The sequence below is a fragment of the Trichomycterus rosablanca genome, chromosome 4 (genome assembly GCF_030014385.1).
Source record: "Trichomycterus rosablanca isolate fTriRos1 chromosome 4, fTriRos1.hap1, whole genome shotgun sequence".
NCBI lineage: Eukaryota > Metazoa > Chordata > Actinopteri > Siluriformes > Trichomycteridae > Trichomycterus > Trichomycterus rosablanca.
In genome coordinates this window covers 25900228-25922696 of record NC_085991.1, presented here as the reverse complement: position 1 = coordinate 25922696, position 22469 = coordinate 25900228, and the positions used below count along the sequence as shown (strand labels likewise).

The window sequence follows — 22469 nt, the reverse complement described above, 5'->3', positions numbered from 1 at the left end:
AGGTGTGTTTGGGGTCATTATCATGCTGGAACACTGCCCTGCGACCCAGTTTCCGGAGGGAGGGGATCATGCTCTGCTTCAGTATTTCACAGTACATATTGGAGTTAATGTGTCCCTCAATGAAATGTAACTCCCCAACACCTGCTGCACTCATGCAGCCCCAGACCATGGCATTCCCACCACCATGCTTGACTGTAGGCATGACACACTTATCTTTGTACTCCTCACCTGATTGCCGCCACACATGCTTGAGACCATCTGAACCAAACAAATTAATCTTGGTCTCATCAGACCATAGGACATGGTTCCAGTAATCCATGTCCTTTGTTGACATGTCTTCAGCAAACTGTTTGCGGGCTTTCTTGTGTAGAGACTTCAGAAGAGGCTTCCTTCTGGGGTGACAGCCGTGCAGACCAATTTGATGTAGTGTGCGGCGTATGGTCTGAGCACTGACAGGCTGACCCCCCACCTTTTCAATCTCTGCAGTAATGCTGACAGCACTCCTGCACCTATCTTTCAAAGACAGCAGTTGGATGTGACGCTGAGCACGTGCACTCAGCTTCTTTGGACGACCAACGCGAGGTCTGTTCTGAGTGGACCCTGCTCTTTTAAAACGCTGGATGATCTTGGCCACTGTGCTGCAGCTCAGTTTCAGGGTGTTGGCAATCTTCTTGTAGCCTTGGCCATCTTCATGTAGCGCAACAATTCGTCTTTTAAGATCCTCAGAGAGTTCTTTGCCATGAGGTGCCATGTTGGAACTTTCAGTGACCAGTATGAGAGAGTGTGAGAGCTGTACTACTAAATTGAACACACCTGCTCCCTATGCACACCTGAGACCTAGTAACACTATAAAATGACAAGCAGTGCTCAATTTGGACATTTAGGGGTGTAGTCTCTTAGGGGTGTACTCACTTTTGTTGCCGGTGGTTTAGACATTAATGGCTGTATATTGAGTTATTTTGAGGGAAGAATAAATGTACACTGTTATATAAGCTGCACACAGACTACTTTTCATTGTGTCAAAGTGTCATTTTGTCAGTGTTGTCCCATGAAAAGATATACTTAAATATCTGCAGAAATGTGAGGGGTGTACTCACCTTTGTGATACACTGTACATACATAGATTAGTGGTGTAAAAATCCTTAAGCACATGATGATGTAAACCTAGCTTGACACCCGGCAGCTTCTCATCAATGGATGGGAGGTCTATTTTTATTGATTATTGTAAGGTTCAAAGCAAATTTCATTGCAAAATTAAGTGACATTGTGTGTTTAAATTTTTTAACTTGGCAAGAGACCACTGTTCCACTCTTTTACAAATCATATATACATGAGCACAAAAAATCCATTAAAATCCATTAGCTAACAAAATAAAAATGTCAAAGTTCTAAAATGTTCTACACAAATAACCAAAAGGATTTGGTAATTATATTCGACCCAGCTATTTTTTTAAACCTACAATACACTTAGAAAAGAACATCCATTTGTAAAAGTGGTTTGGAAAAGACGTATGTGTTACAATCATTTAGTCACAAAAAAAGTCAGTGTCACTGTTAAGCAGGGAGTCACTTTTAAGCAGCCTCAATCTTTAAGTAAGTTTAACAATTCCATTCACTCAGATGACACAGTAGTCTATTACACTAGCTCACCACTTCTAAGATCTAGGTTTGATTGTCATCAGTGCTATCAGCTGGTCAGGCATTTACATGGACATGACTGGTTATGTCTGGGGGTGGGGGCTGTATGTTAAAGCCCTGTGATTGATTAGTGCCAAGTTCAGGGTATTCTTGCCTTGTGCCAAGTGTTTTCCTGTGAAACCACACCTGCCATGACCCTGATCAGGGTAAAGCGGTTGATGAAAGAGAAAAACAATTCCCACAGTAATTTAAGCATGATTAGATGCATGGTGTGTAATTGATGTGTTTTGTTACTATGTATTAGTAAGCAGGATGTACCAGTGACTATTGTCCACCAAAGTGTTAAACATGAATCAACACCCTAGCACAGTGTTAGGCAAACTACAGCCAGTTGACCATTTACAAAATTGTCCTTTAGAGTAGGGCTTGCAAACTGAATCACTGAGTCAATGAGTCAAAAACGACTCTTTTTAAACTAATTATTCATTGGAATCGAATCAGGGAGCTGTGCTCTTATCTATGGTAAAGATTCATTTGTTTTGCTCACTCTATTTCATTACGGTGTTGTGCTCAAACAAGTTAATGAATCAGTTCATTTGTTAAAGAGATTCAGGCCTTGATAAACAACTGTATAAACCAATCGGAGCTTCCAAATTCAGATTTTGGGCGGAACTTCAATCTCTCTTCATTGGATAAGTGACAGTTTAGTGAACGAATGACCAGTTTCAGCTTTTTACTGTGAAAGCAGAGTCTATCATCTATACACACACAGACATGTAATTCTTTGATTGATAATTTTTATTAGTTCACCCCCATCTGCTACTGGCCCAGCCCATCTGTCATATTTTAAAACCCAGTGTGGCCCTTGAGCCAAATAGTTTGCCCACCTTTACCCTAGCAGATGTGTTAAAAAGGAAATGAAAAGAGCTTTAAATACAGTAGTAAATTAAAAACATTTTACATGTTGTACCGTATCTGCTAATGGCATGGTGAATGGTGTTACATGATAAAATGTAATAATGGCCAATAGCTAATATTAGTGGTTGGCAAATTTAAAGTGTGAGAGAAAGAGTCTCTGTGCTTGCAGTATTTTGTGTATCTAGTTCTTTTTCTTATTTGTTAGGTGCCTGCATGCTGAATTCCCTTTAAATTGTTCTGTATTCAATGTTGCTATATTAAGCTATGTATGTTTGCAAATATCCTCTTTGCATCAAACTATGAATACCACAGCTACTCAGCAACATTTCTACAATTCTGTTTTTAGAATTCAACTTTCAGATGCTGAGATCCCAAATACAGACAGTTACGCACACACACAACACTATGCTTATAATAAGGATGCATTAGAGAAACAAAAAGAAAGACCAGAACAACCAACACACAGATCTGAGGAGACAGAGGTTCAGATAGCTACTTGTATGTATAAAAGTGAGCCAGAGCAACTGCAGGGAGAGGGCACACCCAACATGGCAGATCTCCTTCCATCATGTCCAATACTTTCTAGAGTCCCTGGATTCCCATATACAGCTTTGTATGTGACAGAGGCAATGGACTGGCCTGAAGATGAAGTTATAATATGGAGAAAGCAAATAGGAGCAAAACCAGAAGAAAACATTTTGTTTGCACAATTAATGAAAACGTCTCATTATGATACTAAAAATATCAAAAACATGATTTCGTTGGCTTCTTCGTGTCCCAGTAAAACATTAAATCCAGGTTTTCCCTCTGCCTTGAGGCCCGATGTATTAAAAATGGAATCCTCCATAAGGACATCTTGCCCAGAGAGATCTAGAGTACATGGTATTCCGTCAAGATCTGTAATTCAGGATGACAAGCTTGATCTAGAGTGGCTGGACATGAAAAAATGTTTGTTGGAGAAGCCATTGAAGAGTCATGCTCTTACCATAATTATACCAGAGAAGTGTACTGTTATTTCTAAAATGATGGTGGATATTGTTTTGACATGTCCAAAGACACCACTGATTCTTGGATTTCCATCTGTTCCATTCTACAAAGAAAGAAGTGATGAGATATGGAGACGGCCAGATGTGGAAAACTCAACAAAATCTAGTGTTGATGTCCAGACTTTGAGGAAAGTACCAGAAAATCAAAGGGTTCCTAATGATGATGGTGTATCACAACTTCAAGTGGTAGACCTGCCAAGGATGTCTGACCTTATTCCGTCCTGTCCAATGACCTCTAGAATTCCTGGATGTCCATCAAAACAGGAATCCAAAGATGTGAAGTGGATTCATAATGAGATATTTTATTTAAGACCATCACTAAAAGACACAACAGTTGATTTTGTAAACACTGGTAATGAACGACAAAATAATATGGCCTTATTACCAACCTGCCCCTCTGCAGCATGTATTCCAGGATTACCATCTGTTCAGTGGCCTATATGTCCAGGAGCAAACATGCAAAAAATGCATCCATCTTGCCCTGTGCACTCCCATATAGCTGGATTGCAGAGCATTCTGATTCCTAGATCGCCAGATTGGCCAACCAGTCAAATGATTCTATGGCAAAGGCATAGTAAGTGTCCTACTGTAATTATGAGTGAAGACAAGTGGGACAAATCAAACCTTAAAAGAATGGCTGCTTTGGTTCCAACATGTTCATCAAAAATCTGCATTCCAGGATTCCCATCTGTACCTGAGCCAAAAATGATAAATATTCTTTCCACTTGTCCTAGACGATCTAACATTGTTGGATTTTCCTCTAAGGAGAAGACAGTGGTTTTAGACTGGTTAGTTGACAGAAGACAGTTGTGTTGCAGAGAGCCAAAACAGGCATTTTTCATGAAGGACATTGAAATCACCAGAGATAAAATTGGAGAGATGTTTGCCTTAGCTCCAACTTGTCCAGAAGATTCAACAACATTAGGATTCCCATCTGCTCCAAAACCCAAAATGTCTTACAATGTGGTGAATCTTCAACATTGTGTTCCAAAGCCTTCCAGAATAGTTGGTTTCCAGTCAGAAAAGACTGTAATGCTTGCCGATGTTTGGCTTCTTGTGAAAAAGTTACAATGGGAGAAATCAGTAACGACGAGATCGAGTATTTTGACACAATGCTGCTTCGACTTACCCTGTGAACAACTACAATATAACATTATGAAGAGAATGCCTGCTTTGGTGCCAACCTGCCCAATAAAAGCCAGCGTATCTGGTTTTCCATCTGTACCTTATATCAAAGTGGATCACTTCTATTTACGGACTGAGCCAGATATAACAAGTATATTGAATTCTTGCCCAGGAATCACTCTAGCTTCAGGTTTCCCTTCAATGAATCGCCTCAGTTTGGTGGAGGCATGGATAGTTCAAGACAAGCCATTATGGGTTAAACCTTCCACAGAGAAATATGTTTTCATTTCAAATGCAACCAAACATATTGAAGATTATGGAAAAATGGTGCCACTTACTTCCAGCTGTCCTAAAAAGTCAAAAATTCCTGGATTTCCATCTGCAGACAAGTTCAATTACTCAATGACTGCTCTCTTACCCTCTTGTGCATTAAAGACCCTTGAATTGCCATCTGAAGAAGAACAAAGTCAAGTAGTCATTTATCCACCACTATTTTGGGAAAAGCCTGTAAAGACGAACACAGCTGTCATTCTTAATATTTTCCCTGCAATTGATGACAAAACAAATATGTTTGCCTTGGGACCATGTTGCCCAAATAAAGCACGAAGTCCTGGATTCCCATCCATGAATATGTTTCATGGTATAGTGAAAAGCAGTGTGTGTGGAACAGAAAACTTCAGTCAAGCCCAGATCCAAGCCGAGTTTAAAAGTACACAGTGTGCTGGACATCATATGATAGTAGAAATGGATCTACCAGTGACTGGAAACACATCTGGTAAGACATATTTTCAAGTGTGGTGTGCTTAATACAGCTGTATTGCACAGCAGCAAATTGAATGTTTTTGCCTTGTCTTTTTAAAGAAAAACTCCTAGAAATAGAAAGGTATGAGGAAATTCCAACTCCTAAATGGTGAGCTTATTTGTACTTGTGGCATGGGTTATATGCACGTTTGACATTTGTGCTTGGGTTATCATAAAGCTCAATTATGTGTTATTGTTTCTGGTATACTAGGGTAAACTTATCCAACAATACATGTTCAAATTTATATAGAGTATTTGCAATGGATAAATGTACACCGATCAGCCATAACATTAAAACCACCTCCTTTCTACACTTTCTACACTCACTGTCCATTTTATCAGCTCCACTTACCATATAGAAGAACTTTGTAGTTCTACAATTACTGACTGTAGTCCATCTGTTTCTCTACATACTTTTTTAGCCTGCTTTCCCCCTGTTCTTCAATTGTCAGGAACCCCAAAAAGCAGGTATTATTTGGGTGGTGGATCATTCTCAGCACTGCAGTGACACTGACATGGTGGTGGTGTGTTGGTGTGTTTTATGCTGGTATGAGTAGATCAGACACAGCAGCGCTGCTGGAGTTTTTAAACACCTCACCATCCCTGCTGGACTGAGAATAGTCCACCAACCATAAATATCCAGCCAACAGCACCCCATGGGCAGAGTCCTGTGACCACTGATGAACTCAAACAGCAGCAATAGATGAGCAATCATCTCTGACTTTACATCTACAAGGTGGACCAACTAGGTAGGAGTGTCTAATAGAGTGGACAGTGAGTGGACACGGTATTTTAAAACTCCAGCAGCGCTGCTGTGTCTGATCCACTCATACCAGCACAACACACACTAACACACCACCACCATGTCAGTGTCACTGCAGTGCTGAGAATGATCCACCACCCAAATAATACCTGCTCTGTGGGGGTCCTGACCATTAAAGAACAGAGTAAAAGCAGGTTAAAAAAGCATGCAGAGAAACATGGACTACAGTCAGTAATTGTAGAACTACAAAGTGCTTCTATATGGTAAGTGGAGCTGATAAAATGGACAGTGAGTGTAGAAACAAGGAGGTGGTTTTAATGTTATGGCTGATCGGTGTATAATGTACAGTTTAAAAAGAATAATGTGTACATATTTAAGAGCATGCATTGGCACGGCATGATTACAGTGTTGCACCACAGTTACTGCTGAACTGTTAAGATATTCACCCATCAGCAGCAGTCCTCAGCAAGAAGAGCTTTCCCCGAAAGTAGCCAGTGTGGAGCAGCCTAGCAAAACCCACGATACCACTGACCTATCAGAGACTGATTTAACCATGGGATGGGAGGTTCTAGAGGCAGAGGATCATTTAAAAGAAAAGGAGGGATCAGGCCTTGTTCAATCCATAGTTGGTGCCTTTCACAAAGGGTAAGCGGGAGGCTGTCCAACATTACAGATTGACTAAGCACAGCATAAAATTTTTTTTTTTCATATTTATTTTTAATATACTCTGTGTGTAACGTGTATGTCCAGTTATTTTTATATACATAATATTATGTGTATGTGTAGAGTATTGTTTAACTTCTTAACCCATGTTTATTTTTTGTTTTAATGTTAAATTTAAGCATTCCAAAAGTCAAGTATGCTATGTGTTGACTATTGCCATGTGTTAAAGTATGATTTTATACATTTAAGGTGAACTTAAACGTGTATCCTTTTTCTAGTTTTGAGACAGTAGCTTCAATGCTGCAGTCCTCTAGTTCTGAAGTGGTTATGGAAAGCCCATTGACCACTGATGACTCCTGTTATCCGGTGAAGCCCAAAAACAACATCAGTGTCAAACCCAAACAATTTCAGTGTAAACCTGCTAAGAGGCCGACCCTACAGAAACCATTACCCGTTTCATCATCTGTTCCTCAGTTTGACTTCTCTTTAAGCATGCAGCCACCTATGTGGCACTTGGCAGACAGTCACTCTGATACATCCTTGTCTTCTAAAGATGCTGTAAACTGGTTTAGTGAGGATGGAGAACATTGCCTGATGAAAAAGTGGCCTCCTCTAACAGAGGCAGACCTACAGGATATTACTAAAGAAGAAGAGGATGGTACAGCTGAGGACATTTTGATTCAAGATAGCAAAACAGCTGTTAAAATGTTTGACAGTGATGAGAAGTTTAAAAAAGAGATTTCAGGTGCCACACATAGAAATGAGCTAGGAGCATCTTTGTCAACACCTTATTTGTTAGATAAGGGGTAAGTGTGTTGAATTTAAATTATGAGTTTTTTGTGTGGCAGCATGGCAGTTGGAGTTTCACTGTTTTACTTATGTTTGCTTTTTATTGCATTATTCTCAAACAGCCTTGTGTTTCTTTCCTAGTTGTCTGACATGCATTGACCTGTGACACCAATCTAATAGCATGGTTCCTGTCTGTAGTTTCTAATGTTTGGAACTTAATTGTGCATGTTGCAAAACTAAAAGGATTAAGCAGTGGTGTGCGTAATGCTGGAGAATGGGATTTTTCGGATGCAGGGTTCAATTTGTTTTTAACATAACCAGTGCATAATTGGACTTGTGCTTCTCTTATAGTAAGTAGTTTGTTTCTAGTTCGAGATTGTTGGGTTGCATTTAAAAGGAATTGTCTGAAAACAAAGTGGAAATATAAGGTTTTAGTTATGAAAGATTGTAAGCAGTGGTTTGTGTTCTTGTTCCTAAGGCGCCAGAATCATAGTGGTCAGGAGATCTTGTTCAATCAACCAGCAAGTAGCAAGTCCCTGGATTTCTCTCTACTCTCACAAAAGCATTCAGAGGTTGGAAATGAAGGCACTCATCTAACAGTCAATTGGGCATCACTATCCCAGGAAGCAAAGATAAAAGAAGCCTTGCAAGAGCCAGTGATCATTCAAGCTTGTGACTCCAGTTCAGAAATGGCTTCCACTCGTCACAGCAAAAGAAATAGTGACTTGCATAAGGAATCACTGGAAGGAGATCCTCAGATTGAGAAGGTTTCTGCAGGTATTTCTATTCGGTCTAGGAAGGTAGACGACGTTGAAAGTATACCAACGTCATCAACTCCAGAGAGAAATTCTGTTGCTAAAAACATGGTTCAGAGTCTCGCTGATGTACCTGTCCCTAAGCCTCGGGTCAAGAAGCGACTCAGTGCTTCTTTCCCAGATGAGGATGTGGTGTCAGATGCGACAGGGATAAAAAGAAGCACTGATGAGATTGATGTTAAGAAAGAAGATGAATCCTCAGAAACAGGACATCAGTTCAAGGAATTGCGTGTACCTAATTCTGAGATGACAAGCAAAGTCAAGGACTTAGGTTTTGCTGAAGCTAGTAGAACTGAATGTAAAAAAGAAACAACTGTTGATTTACCAGCTGGCAAGGAGCCACAGCAAACCTGCTCTGAAATATCAGCTGTTGAACAGGGTTTAGAGGACAAAGTCAAGAACACAGATCTTCTGCGCCCAATGCCACGTGTAAAAAAGCGATTGAGTGGTTCCTTCAATGAAGACATTCCATCTTTGTCATCTTTCCCTCCCTATCAGGCAGATGCAGCTCACAGGCAGGCTACTCATGATAAAGACTCAAATGTACCTGGTGATTCCATTCAAAAAACTTCTATGTCAGGTCAAGAACAAAAGGAGACATTACCACCTGTCCCAGTTCCTCGTTCAAAGAAGCGTCTTAGGGCTTCACTATCCGATAAAGCCCCTTTTGAACTTTTCTCTTTGGTAGACCCTACTGAAAGCAAACCCTCTCTTTCATCAGGATTTGAATCTGTACTTTCTGGTTCACAACAGGACCCAGATAACAGTATCAAGAACCTTAAACAAAGACAAATAGACTCTGGTGATAGCGTGTTAGGTACTGTGAGGGAAGTTACAGCAAAGACAGAGTTTTGCTCCAGTACCCATGAAGCCAGAAGTCTGTTGGTTAAAGAGGCCCTCAGAGATATAGATGGTGGGGCTGCTAAAGAGACAACTGGAACTACAGCAATCAGTGTTGATGAAAGTGCTGACAGACCAAAACAAAAGCAGAGAGCAAGTGAGGAAAAAGAGGATCTAGGAATAAATGTTGAGAAGGGCAAAGGAGAAGATAAGGTTCTTTTGAGCACTGCGTCATTCGATGAAACTGCTATTAGTGTATGTGTAAAGAGGTGAGTCATGGTGGACAGATTATTTCAGTAAATGTGCTTTTTTGTGTAGGAGTTAAGTCTGTTTGGGCCGAGAGTTACACTTTGGTACATTTTGAGGTGGAAGCAGTTTTCTAGGTCAAGTGTGGTTATGGGTAAAGATCTTTGATCCACCCATGCAGTTTTCTGTGATTAGCTTCAAGTGATTTTAAATGTAGAATGAATCATGTTAAACCAATCCATTCCCAGAGGCATAGAATAAAAAGATTACATGTTTCAAGTAACTTAATCAGTTTAATCAGTTTTCCTGGGAATGGGATGCAGCAACGTCTAACGTGAAGAATGCATCAATTAAATGACAACAACACATTTAAACTCCTCAATAGCTAATAAACCAACAGCTTTGACTAAAATGATTTACATTTGTACATTTGTAAAACAGTTGTTTTGGGTCAACCTGAAGTAAAGAAGCACTGTCGCTCAGGTGGCGCAGAGGTAAAAACACACGCTGCAACCAGAGCTGGGAACTCTAATACATCGTATCGAATCTCAGCTCTGCCTTGCCGGCTGAGGCTGAGTGGCTACATGAACAACGATTGGCCTGTTGGATGGACGGGACTAAGCCGGATATGGGTCTCTCTCTGTCGGACTGGTGCAATTACGACCTCTGCTGGCTGATTAGAGGTGCCTACACAGAGATGAGGAAAGAGTGCTCTTAGGGTGTGTCTCTCCGTACACAATGCTAGGTGGCACAACACTCCTCAATGTGTGGGTGATAAGATGCATACGGCTTGCTGCCCACGTGTCGGAGGGGGCGTGGGTTAGCTTCGATCTCCTCGGTCAGAGCAGAGATCCGCATAGGCAGAGAGGAAGCATGACGCAATTGGGCAATTGGATGCTCTAAAAAGGGAGAAAAAGGGGAGAAAATGCATTAAAAAAAAAAGTAAAGAAGCACTTAATGAATATGGAATGCATCAATCATACAACTAGATTACTTTACTAAACACCTGTGCACCAGCTTAATTATGTTATTATCCAGTTAGTCATGTGGCAGTAGCACAATTTATAATGTTTACTTTAAACACTGAAAAGATGGGCAGGTTTGAATTTTACACAAAACAGTACTTAAGTTGCGAAAACCAAAAAAAAAAACATCCAGTGAGCAACAGTTCTGTTGGTATAAAACAGTTTGTTGACAGCAGAGGTAAATGTAGATTGTCCAGTTTGTTGAAGCTGATAGAAAGGTTATGGTAAAACAACTAATATACCTTGATTTCTGTCCCAATGTGCAGTTGTTAGGGTCAAAATGTAGAAAAACTGTATGCATGAACTGTCTACCTTGTGTAGATTAGGTTGGTGTCTTGGAACACACAGGGTCCTCCTACACAAACCAAGCATTTAAATGCCACAGCATACTCTCAGTTTAGTTGCCCTAACTGTTTCTATGAATGTAAGAATGGGTTCAGTGTACTTCATTGCCATCCTAGTCACCTGATCTGAACCCAATGTAGCACCACTAGGATTTGGCAAAATTAAAGATGTGCAGCATAAATGTGAAGGTCTTTCTCTTAAAAGTCTACAATCATTGCTGTGCACAGACCCTCACTCACTCACTTTTTTAACCGCTTATCCAATTAGGGTCGCGGAGGGAGCCTATCCCAGCTTTTCAATGGGCGCAAGGCACACAGTAACACCCTGGATGGGTCGCCAGTCCATCACAGGGCAGACACACATACACACACACACACACACACACTTACACATACACACACCCATTCACCTATAGGGCAATTCAGTGTCTCCAATTAATCTGACTGCATGTTTTTGGACTGTGGGAGGAAACCGGAGCTCCTAGAGGAAACCCACGCAGACACGGGGAGAACATGCAAACTCCGCACAGAAAGGACCAGGACCGCCCCGCCTGGGAATCGAAGCTAGGACCTTCTTGCTGTGAGGCGACAGTGCTACCCACCAAGCCACCGTGTCCACAGACACTGAGTGTGAAAAAGCCCTAAAACATCTATTTACTAATGTATTAATTAATGTATGTTAATATTTTTCAGATATTTTTAGCAATTGTAATGTTGGGTATATGCAGCAGGTTTCCAGTAAAATAAACAAACAGACTTTTCATAGAGTTCATGTTTTTAAAATATGTTTTCCAGAGAAGCGGCAAAGGATCCCTCAATTCTGCCTGTCCCAATGCCTCGTGTGAAGAAACGTCTAAGCGCCACATTCCCAGAGGATGAAATGCCCCAGGAGCAGGCTTCTACCAAAAATATAAATGAACCACGTGATTCCCTTCACACCAGGAGGAAAACAAGAACAGAAGCTGAAAACACTGCTACAGAAGAGGTATATGGTATCAAATATTTTAAATTGTGCTTCATGTACTTCACTCTATGTAGACTTTTGATTTTAGCTATTTTTTAAATAATTACCCACCTGCATTGTTCCTTTTTTATGTCAGACGGTAAGCCTTGTTGATTCCAGCCAGTCTCTTCTAGAATGGTGCCAAAAGGTAACACAAGGTTACAAAGGAGTGAGGATCACAAACTTTAGCACCTCCTGGCGAAATGGTCTTTCTTTTTGTGCCATCCTCCATCATTTCCACCCTGATAAAATGTAAGTACATGAGCATAACAATAATGTGTAGAGTATTACAGGTGAAAATGATTGTTATAATATAATTGCTAATATGACATCTACATCTTGACTCCTGTTATTTAGTAATTTTGAAATGTTGGATCCATATGACATCAAGCGTAACAACAAACAGGTATGTCATGGCTTTGATTTTTTATTCGGTAATCATTCTAAAAATTAAAAGGGTCACTACTCAAGTGAAAGTTAAACTGTTCCTTTAGTAAAATGAATACAACAGGCTTAATACACCAGGGCTTCCACATACAGTATTACACAAATTGTTTTAGGTGTAATACAACACATTATTTGAAATAATGAGGCAATATAAAGGTAAATGAAGGTATTGTACATTACTGTTATAGGCAGAGGAGGAGGGTGTATCCCTGCAAGTACTATCAGAGAATAACAACATTGTACTGTTTTAAAACCAAACAGATTGGTCAGTCTTCTTTGCAAAACACATCTGGGCACTTTGACATTGTATAGAAATGTAATTATAAGAATAATAGTTATTATTATTATTGTTATTATTATTGTTATTATTATTAATTAAAAGAATAAAATAATAATTATTATTATTTTATAAATGTACAAAATATATAATTAAATTAATAAGTAATTACAATTTTATTTCTTGCCTTTTAATCTATTTTGCACATTGTATTTTACATTTTGTTAATAAAACAGTATATAATACAAAAGAAGCTCAAGTATTTATTATAAACTAATAGTCACCATATTAAAACAATACATTATTATTATCATTACTAAAATAATAATAATAATAAATCAAAGGATGATCCATATGTGCACCAGAAAATATTTAGTGTAGTAGACTGAAAAAAGGTCCTGGTCACCTGGGCAACCAAGATCAAGCTTACCATAATGATAAAACACTATTATTATTACAGTTTTCCCTTGATATTTGTAGGGTTAGAAGTGCAAAAATTACCCGGAATGTCCGGAATGTATTACTAACACTTTCAAATATATTTAATACAAAAAACAGGTACATAAAAAACAAAAAATAAAATTAATAATTTTCACAGTGCTGCATGTGTTATACATACTGTACATTTAGGTATTTATAATACATTTCTGTGTGTACGTATGGTAGTAAATTACGAGGGTTATTCATAAAGTTTGCACACTGTAACTTTATTTATTAAGAATTTCAAGAACAAATGTCACAATGTACATAGTCAACTTTTGATGCATTTTTTTCCCAGCGTGGTACCAAATTTTTACTGTCGTCAGCAAAAAATGATTTTGGTTGAGCACGTAGCCACTGATGCAACGTTGCTTTCACATCATCATCACATGAAAATCTTCTTTCCCTTAAAGCTTCAGTGAGTGGTTCAACCAAAATATTAAAGTGTGGAATTTTTTTGAGGATCCCTCATATACAACAGATAAATTATATGCTTACTTTTTTAAAATATGTTTTTGACAGTAAAATCACGAAAAATGTTGTGTATAATTATCATTGGCAAACCTGCCAATAACCAAATCCAAATCTGCAAACAGAGAACTATTCTATTCAACACCAAAAAACATAAACATCTAAATAAAACATGTTTTAGAATTAAATAATGTTCAGTGAGGTCTATTATGTCTAATTGCTACTTGATTTCTAACAGGCTTTTGATGGTTTTGCTGAACTGGGCATCTCCAGACTGTTAGAACCATCTGACATGGTGCTGCTGGCTGTGCCCGACCGGCTCATTGTAATGACTTACCTCAATCAGATCAGAACATACTTCACTGGTCAAGAGCTCAGTGTGGTACAAATTGAACAGAACAGCAGTGAGTCCAGCTATGCTTTGGGGGAGAAAATCAAAAGTACAGACCCTGATACTGCTGCCCGCTATTATGCCGAGAGACTCCAGACCAGCCATGTTAGCCAGGAGACGAATGGAAATGTCGCAGACAAAAAGGAAAGTGGGAATACAAATACAAACGGGACTGTGGTAGCACCAACTCGAAACCGGCGGTCTCAAGCGGCAAGCCAGGCAGGTGGCTCAGGGGAAGCTCAGGCTCCAGTTGCCCCTCCAAGGACTCACACGTCATCCACCAAAGGCTTTTCTCACGTCAGGGATGCAGATTTGGTGAAGAAACGCCGATCGCTGCGGAAAGGGGAGTCTTTTGAGGAGGCTGAGACATCAGGAAAAGCAAATCCAACTGAGGTAATTAAAATTGATGAAGCTGTTGTGTATATAAACTTTTAAAGTTTTAGTAAATAGTAATAACTTACTTACTGGAAAAGAAAGTAGCAGATAGCCTCATTACCCTTTCACCAAAACCTAGGTTTAAATAATCAAGAGACATATTTTAAATCTTTGAGCATCTTTTGAACAGTACTGTTTGATACCTTGCATCTTTCAATAGACTAACTTTAAAGCACTATCAATTTATACTGCATTGTCTGGACATGAAACAAGCCATGAAGTCCAAGAACTGTCTGTAGATTACTGCAATGAAATTGTGACAAGGAACAAATTAGGGCAATGATTCAAACGCAATATAACCTGTACTTTCTTAGATTTGGCTGTCCAGCCAAATTGGGCATGCAGGCAAGAAGGGCTTTGGTCAGAAAGAAACCCACTGGTTCCTCTGAATGAACCTTAAAAGTCCTGTCCAGGGTGGGAAAACCTATTAGACAGACAATCATCATTTATAAACCAAGCCTTTTTGGCAGTGGCAAGACGGAACCAACTCTTAAGTAAAAGTCATATGACAGCCTTTTTTAAATGTGTCAAATGGCTGTAAAGGACTCTGAAAACCAGAGATTCTTCTAAGTAGCAGGGTCTGAGGGACGGTGATTGCAGCCATATATAGGAACATCCTTGAATAAAACCACAGACTGGGAATACATTTCAGCTTTCAATACAATGACTGAAGCAAACAGCCAAATCAACGCTGCAGTGGCTTAATAGCAAGTGTCTGAATGCTGAATGCTCTTGATTGGCCTAGCCAAAGTCCAGACTTAAACTCTAATAAACTCTAATGATCTGTGGGGAGGCCTGAAGATGGCAGATTACAAAGGCTCACCATTCATTCTGGCAGGGATTGAAAGGATCTATCAGGAGGAATGGGACAAACTGCCCAAATCCATGTGTTCAAAGCTTGCAACTAAGTGTATATTTATAGATAATATTTTGGCACAGAGCCTAAACATGTACTTACAAAATCACCACAATGTCATAGTTGACTAGTTAACCCACATGGCTGATCCTAATGTAAATCCCATCACAGAAAATCATCTGTTAATTATGCATTCATTCCAGGTTCTGATCTAAAACTAATTCTGTAAGGAGTAGGGCTTAAACCGAATGAATCTGTTATTTGTATCAGAAAAAAAAAAATAATATTAATATTTTAAGGGTGCTGAAATTGTAATTGTTGGCTACTTGACTGTGCAGCTGTGGAACTATTCAGTTCTTGATAACTTTTGTCTTGCAATTAACATGTGTGTTGCTTTTATACAGAGAAAATCAGGTATGGAGCAAGCTGGGGCAGCTAAAGGACCTTCAGGAGCATGTAAGCATGTTTTAATTCTTTGTGCTATACTCTTTTATGTGATGCCTGATAGGTTAAAAGTTGGGTATGACATTATTGCGGACTTTTCAGTCTTTAGGCACATGTTAACTCTCAAGTGACAAAGCTAGAGCTAGAGCAACCTGTCAAAAAAACTAAACAAATTAGTGTGTATCTAGGCCCTTTATTCATGATGCAGATGTGACAGTTACAAATTCGACCTCCATTTGCCTTTGCTATTTTATTTAAATTAAATTGTACATTAAATTGTACATAAATGCCTAGACTGTCACTAGTTTGGCATACATAGTGCTCATTTTAAACCCAAAAAATATTTTATATGTAAAATGTCAGTGGGTAGTAGTCTGATACAAATTGAATCATGTGAGGACATGTCATCATAAGCTCCTGAGAGACTGAGGTACAGACGGTGTAAACACACATGCAACATTCTTTGGCAGAACACAGGCTTCATTTATTTGGCCCATATGTGTAATATTAATTGTTAGGTTGTTTACTGGTGCAGCAGTCTAATGCGTTAGTACCAGTGGCCCGGTCATGCACTCCACAGACACAAGTGGCCATGCCCGAGGTAATAAAAGCCAATCATGCTTCTACTGTCTGGTTGAGGCACCAGCACGAACAGCAGAGAAATACAGAGGAAATATCATAATAATTCATAATTTAATAAAACACATAATTCCCTACACAAATAAAACTGAGGCACTTGTTTTTTGTTTCTTTTACATTAATGTTTGAGGGGCATATGGCTAAAGCCCTATAATGGATTGGCACCCTGTGTTCCGGCCTTGCAGCCAGGGTTTCCCTCCACAAGCCTGTTCAAGATGGAAAAATAAAAATAAACTGAAAATGAATTCATTAAGCAATGCTTTATAATATGTTTGTTGGTTTGTGTCTAGCAGCAGGTGGTGAAGAGGCATCAGCAGCAGAGAAGCTGGTAAGTTTATCCACCTCTCTGAATATTTTTATGCACTGCACTAGCTATGCACTGAAGAAAAAAATAAGATGCTGTATCAGTTATCTATCCTGCTGATGAAGCACATTTTACAATGAAAGAGTGTTTATTATCGTAATGTTAATGCTTTAAACAATATTTAAAATTTAACTAAAGAATCTCGATCATTTTTTGTCTTTTTTTGTCTTATTGTGTAGGATGTCAGTCAGTATGTGCTAAGCGAGATGCAGGCCCTGGAGGCCGAGCAGAGACAGATAGATCACAGGGCTGCTATTGTGGAGGAGAAATTAAGAAGACTTATGGAGTCTGGTAAGCATGTTGTGTCGTTTCCATGTGTGTGTGTGTGTGCATGTGTGTGAAAATGAAATGGCAGGAATAGAGAGAGTAAAAGGAAAAAAAGTGATGTCTGTCTGTGTTATTATTAATTGAGTAATGACTACAGTTATCTTAGTAAACAACAGCTGTTAAAACATGATAACCTACAAAATAAAGATATATAGCTTACCCTATTTTAATTTACAACACATTACATGACAAGAAAACTCTAAACATTCAGGCACTTTATGGCCCTGCAACCCTAATTGGATAAGCGGTTAAGAAAGGGAGTGAGTAAATTGCCTAACCATAATTCTGAGTGTTAAAAGCTTTATTTAATATACAGTATATCTACAATTAGCAAAATATAGTTTAAGAAATATAACAGGTGTCTGCTAGCTCAGGCAGTAGAGTTCTAGTCCACGATGCTCCACATTTCAGTATTGAATCCAGCCTTGTGCAGTGGAAATTTGGTGCAGTGCCATATTAATCTTTTTGAATCTCAGTGGTGCTTTCGTCTGGTTGACCGTCTACACAGACATAATTGGCTATGTCTGAGTGGGGATTGCAGTAGAGTGGCACCCTGTTCAGGGTATTCCTGCTTTTTGCCCAGTGTTTCCCTGTGAAACTAGACTTGCCGTGACCCTGTCCAGGATTAAGTGGTTGATAAAAATGAAAAAAGACATGAGAAAATATAAATATTTATTTAAAATATTGCTATCGATGTTTATTTAATATATGTTTTAAACTATAATATTTTATATCAAAACATTTATAATAGAAAATTGTATTTTTAATTTTTAAAATGGTGGTTTTAATAGTATAAACAAGCATTTTATTTGACTGTATACACAAATTAATACACTATTTTGAACCATAGTAAATCTGAAAAAGTTTTGCAGACTGAGTGAGGTGAGTCTGAACAGTATGATGCACAGTAGTTTAAATGTTTTTTATAAAGCTTTCATTTCTGAATTTTGTGTCAGTGAAGGAATTATGGTAACCTGGACTTTTTATGTTAGGCTGACCCTTAAACTACCTTGCACTATTATGAAAATAGGAATTGACTAAGATACTGTTTCTTGTAGGCACTGATCGTGAGGAGGAAGAGAAATTGATTCAGGAGTGGTTCACACTAGTTAATAAGAAGAACGCTCTAATCAGGAGACAAGACCATCTTCAGTTACTGTAAGATCTGACACACAATCTATTAAATAGTTCCTGTATGATGGATGCTCTGTAATAGAATTCTGAATTCCAATAAATGTATGCAGCTAGTTAACACATGGTTCATTGTATTATCATCTCTCTTACAGGCAAGAGGAGCAGGATTTGGAAACAAGAGTTGAACTGCTGAAGAAAGAGCTTAGAGATCTCATGGCTGTAGAAGGTAAGTTAGCATTTTAAATAGTATTTTATAAATAATATGTATGTGGAAATGAGGAAATATATGAAGCAAATTATACCTGATTATCAACTAATAAGCAAGTATATGCAATAATGAAGATTTGGTATAATGTTTTCCTAAAAGCATAAATTATATGGCCAAAAAGAAGTAAAAAGCTGACCATGAGCTTGTTGGACATGAAAACCATGGGCATAATTATGCAGTTGGCCCTTTTGCAGCTATAACAGCCTCTGGAGACATTCAGTCAAAGATCCATTTGTGATGTCAGGTACTGATGTTTGGTGAGAAGGCCTGGCCAGCAGTTACTGTTTTAATTTACACCAAGATGTTCATTCGGGTTATGATTAATGGTTTGTTCAGGTGACTGTAGTTCCTCCACACCAATCTTGTTAAACCATGTCTTTATGGACCTTGCTTGGTGCACAGGGGTACAGTCATGCTGGAAGGTTGGGAGCATATAATTTTTTTGATATAATTGATTGTATAGAATTAGGAGAGGGTGTCTACATGAAGTGGATTCAGAAAGTATTCAGACCCCTTAATTGTTTATTGTGCTGTGGATTTGATTTTGAATTGATACAATTGCAATCTTTACCCATCAGCCTACACCAAATCAAAGTTTTTCAAAAATTAATTAGAAATAAAAAAAAATATTTCACAAAAGACCACCATGGCCTTAATAACATTAAAATAGAAAAAAAACTGGCATAGCCTTGAACCCTTGTAGACCTGGCTATCTGGTCAAAACGGGCATCTTGGCCATGGAAGTTAGATATGCAAGCAGCAGACTTTCTCAAACACACAAAAAACTTTAGTTCTGTAAAAAATAAATACAAATTTGCTTCAAAGCTTTGGGACCCCATTAAATCACACTGAGACCCATTATCTACAAACAAATTATGTCTTTGGCATCAACAATACTCCCAGGAAGTCACCATAGAAGCCAGCTGGACTTCAATGGAACTTCAGACCTTGCTAGCCTCATTAGATTAAAAAGATCAGAAAGATCAACATTCATAATTCCACCATTAGAAAGAGACTGGGCAAAATTGTAACCTTGCGTGGCAAAACCACTGCTAACCAAAAGCAATATAAATGCTTGTATTGCTGCTTTAGGGTCTGAGCAACTTGCCATACTTAAAAAAACCATGAATTCTCTTCTCTGTTTGGGTCATTTCTAAGAAGAATAAGGTTATCAGCACATGATCTAAGGTTGAATTACAACAGTCTGAAGCATAAGTCCTCCTCTAAATGACTCAAAAATGTCATTACTATATATTTTCTAATTTTTTGTCTATAGATTGGCAGAAGACTCAGGCCCATAAAACCAGAGAGCACTTGCTGCTGCAAGAGCTAATCTCACTTGTTAACCAAAGGAATGAGCTAGTCCATGACATGGATGCCAAAGAGCGAGGGTAAGCAACAAATATTCGATATTTCTTTACTATATGATCTATATCAAGTGTAAATTTTAATTATGGTACAAAATACTTTTTGGCAGCTATACAGTTCATAAAAAAATTGTTTTAGTCTAGGTTTAAGTAATACAATTAATTGTAGTGAATTAAAACAAACAAAAAATCTTTTTTATTACTTTTGTTAATCACACTGGGTAGTTACAGATAAGACACAGTATCTTATTATCTTATAGTCATTTTTATGTTTTACTTCTGCTTCCTTATTTGTGTCATGGTGGGTCCTGTTTTTCCAGTATTGCTAGGCACAGTACAGTAATACACCCCGGACAGGATGCCAATCCTTCGGAGGACTCTTTCCTCTTAGATACAGCCAATCATGTCTGATATAGACCCCCAACTGGTTGATAGCACCCATGGGGATTTAAACCCTTGATCCCAACGGTAGTAGGCTAGCACAGTTTCACAGCTATGCCACTCAAGCGCCCATGAAACACTAATTTATTTCACAAAACATGACACCCATATTCTGCTTTGTTGTCATGTTAATGGCACAGTGTAAGAAAATGTTACTTATGGAACACTCACTCACTCACTTTCTTAACCGCTTATCCAATCAGGGTCGCAGGGGGATGCTGGAGCATATCCCAGCTTTTCAATGGGTGCAAGACACGCAGTACCATTGCCAGTCCATTGCAGGGCAGACACACATACACACACACACACATACACATACCCTTTCAACTACAGGGCAATTCAGTGTCTCCAATTAACCTGACTGCATGTTTTTAGACTGTGGGAGGAAACCGGAGCTTCCGGAGGAAACCCACGCAGACACGGTGAGAACATGCAAACTCCGCACAGAAAGAACCCGGTCCGCCCCGCCTGGGGATCGAACCCAGGACCTTCTTTCTGTGAGGCGACAGTGCTACCCACCGAGCCACCGTGACCAATGGAACAGTAATCAATAAATCCTGGAAGTCAAAAAAAGATCCCAGAAAAACAAAATAGCAGACAATAACAGGTTGATGTTTTGGGTGCATGGTAGAAATGACCGCTAACCTCCTGACTGTATAAAGTACTGGCCCAAAGTATGTGTGGACTATGTTTTGAGTTCAGCTGTTTTAGCCACAATGATTTCAAACAGTTGTATAAAAAAATTATGGTAAAAGTGGTAGCTTAGTGGTTAAGGTAGGGATCAGAAGGTCACTGGTTCAAGCCCACCACCACCAAGTTGCCAATGTTACGCCCCTGAGTGCAACCCTTGACCCTCAATTGCTTGCATTGTATCAGTCACGAAGCACGTTTATTGCTTTAGATAAAATGCCATAAATGTTAATGTAAAATAAGTTACATGATTTCGTACATGCTGGCAACCATTTGGGAAGGCACTTTCCTGTTCCAGTGTGACTGTGCCCTGTGCACAAACCAAGATCTATAAAGACATAGTTTTATTGAATTCCAGTGGCCTACGCAAAGCCCTGACCTCAACCTTACTGAACACCTAGAGGATGAATTGCACTGTTGTTTGCTAGCCATGCTTGTGGCAAAGCCTGACTTCTTATGCTGTTTGATGAAATTCCAAAAAGGAGGGGGCTTGGGCAATTCTACACTGCCTCTATATATGTTTTCATAATGCTCACAGTCAATTGGCCACATAATTTCAGCCATGTACATTTTTATTACAATCTTCATTATAATTCACTTGTGCCTGTCCCTTTGTGCAGTGCATTGGAAGAAGACGAGCGGTTGGAAAGAGGTCTGGAGCTGAGACGTCGGAAGTATGGTAGTCAGAAAGAGAAATGCATATTACAGTGAATTTGGAATAAAAAGCCATAGTAAGTTAGTAAAACCACCTCTGTGCACTGTGCTAACTTTTACTCTCCTTTAAAGACTTTAAATAGTTAAAAATAAAGGGGGAAGGAATGGAGAACGCAAACTAAAGCAAATCTTAGACAATAGATTTGTTTTGATGTAGCATGTTAGTTTAGTCCTGTTGCACTTGGTCACCAATGAATTAAAGCTGGTGTTTTAACAGTATACTTATTAGTTTTGACCCTGACTTTTGTGAAGAATGCTGAAATGAACACTATACGGATCATTTAAGTAGTAAGAGTTTATAAAAGTGAACAATGTGGCCTTATATTGGACAGTTAAAATACTAATGTGTTTTAGTTTAAGGATTGTAGACTTCTGTGACACTAGTTTTCTACTTTATCCTTACTGCATCCTGATACAAACATTTAAATGTACATGGGTAAGTGTGTAAATAATATTTATGAAAAATAAGATAAATAATACAGGAGATTTAGAAAAAAAGACTTTTTGCAGACTTTACTGTGGTGGAAATTTGAATTTAAATTAATAGAATTGTCATTTTAACCATCAATCTGCTCTTAATCACCAATAAGTGCTGTCTCTTATTCACAAATGTATTATGAACTTTTATTAAGTGCTTTGTGGAAGCCCAGTACAGCTGTACCTCTTTTTGGAATTATGTTCACAGGCACGGTTAACCAGGATTTGGGCA

At 38.7% G+C, this 22469-nt stretch overlaps 1 protein-coding gene across 2 annotated transcripts in view; it reads left to right on the top strand.

Annotated features, from left to right (window-relative positions):
* ehbp1l1a (EH domain binding protein 1-like 1a) overlaps positions 1 to 22103 on the top strand; it is a 60516-nt gene extending 38413 nt beyond the window's left edge. The window contains exons 1-14 of one of the 2 annotated variants that reach the window (XM_062994067.1): positions 6673 to 6935; positions 7232 to 7759; positions 8221 to 9666; positions 11808 to 11997; positions 12113 to 12267; positions 12373 to 12421; positions 13929 to 14474; positions 15777 to 15828; positions 16746 to 16783; positions 16999 to 17110; positions 18205 to 18304; positions 18433 to 18506; positions 19825 to 19939; positions 21667 to 22099. In XM_062994067.1, the coding sequence (XP_062850137.1) occupies positions 6844 to 6935; positions 7232 to 7759; positions 8221 to 9666; positions 11808 to 11997; positions 12113 to 12267; positions 12373 to 12421; positions 13929 to 14474; positions 15777 to 15828; positions 16746 to 16783; positions 16999 to 17110; positions 18205 to 18304; positions 18433 to 18506; positions 19825 to 19939; positions 21667 to 21757 (3588 nt within the window). In that variant the 5' untranslated portion in view covers positions 6673 to 6843 and the 3' untranslated portion in view covers positions 21758 to 22099. Of the gene's footprint in view, positions 1 to 6672; positions 6936 to 7231; positions 7760 to 8220; positions 9667 to 11807; positions 11998 to 12112; positions 12268 to 12372; positions 12422 to 13928; positions 14475 to 15776; positions 15829 to 16745; positions 16784 to 16998; positions 17111 to 18204; positions 18305 to 18432; positions 18507 to 19824; positions 19940 to 21666 lie in introns of those variants that run through there. The other variant, XM_062994065.1, reaches the window with a different exon arrangement.
* Positions 22104 to 22469: the final 366 nt, after the last annotated feature.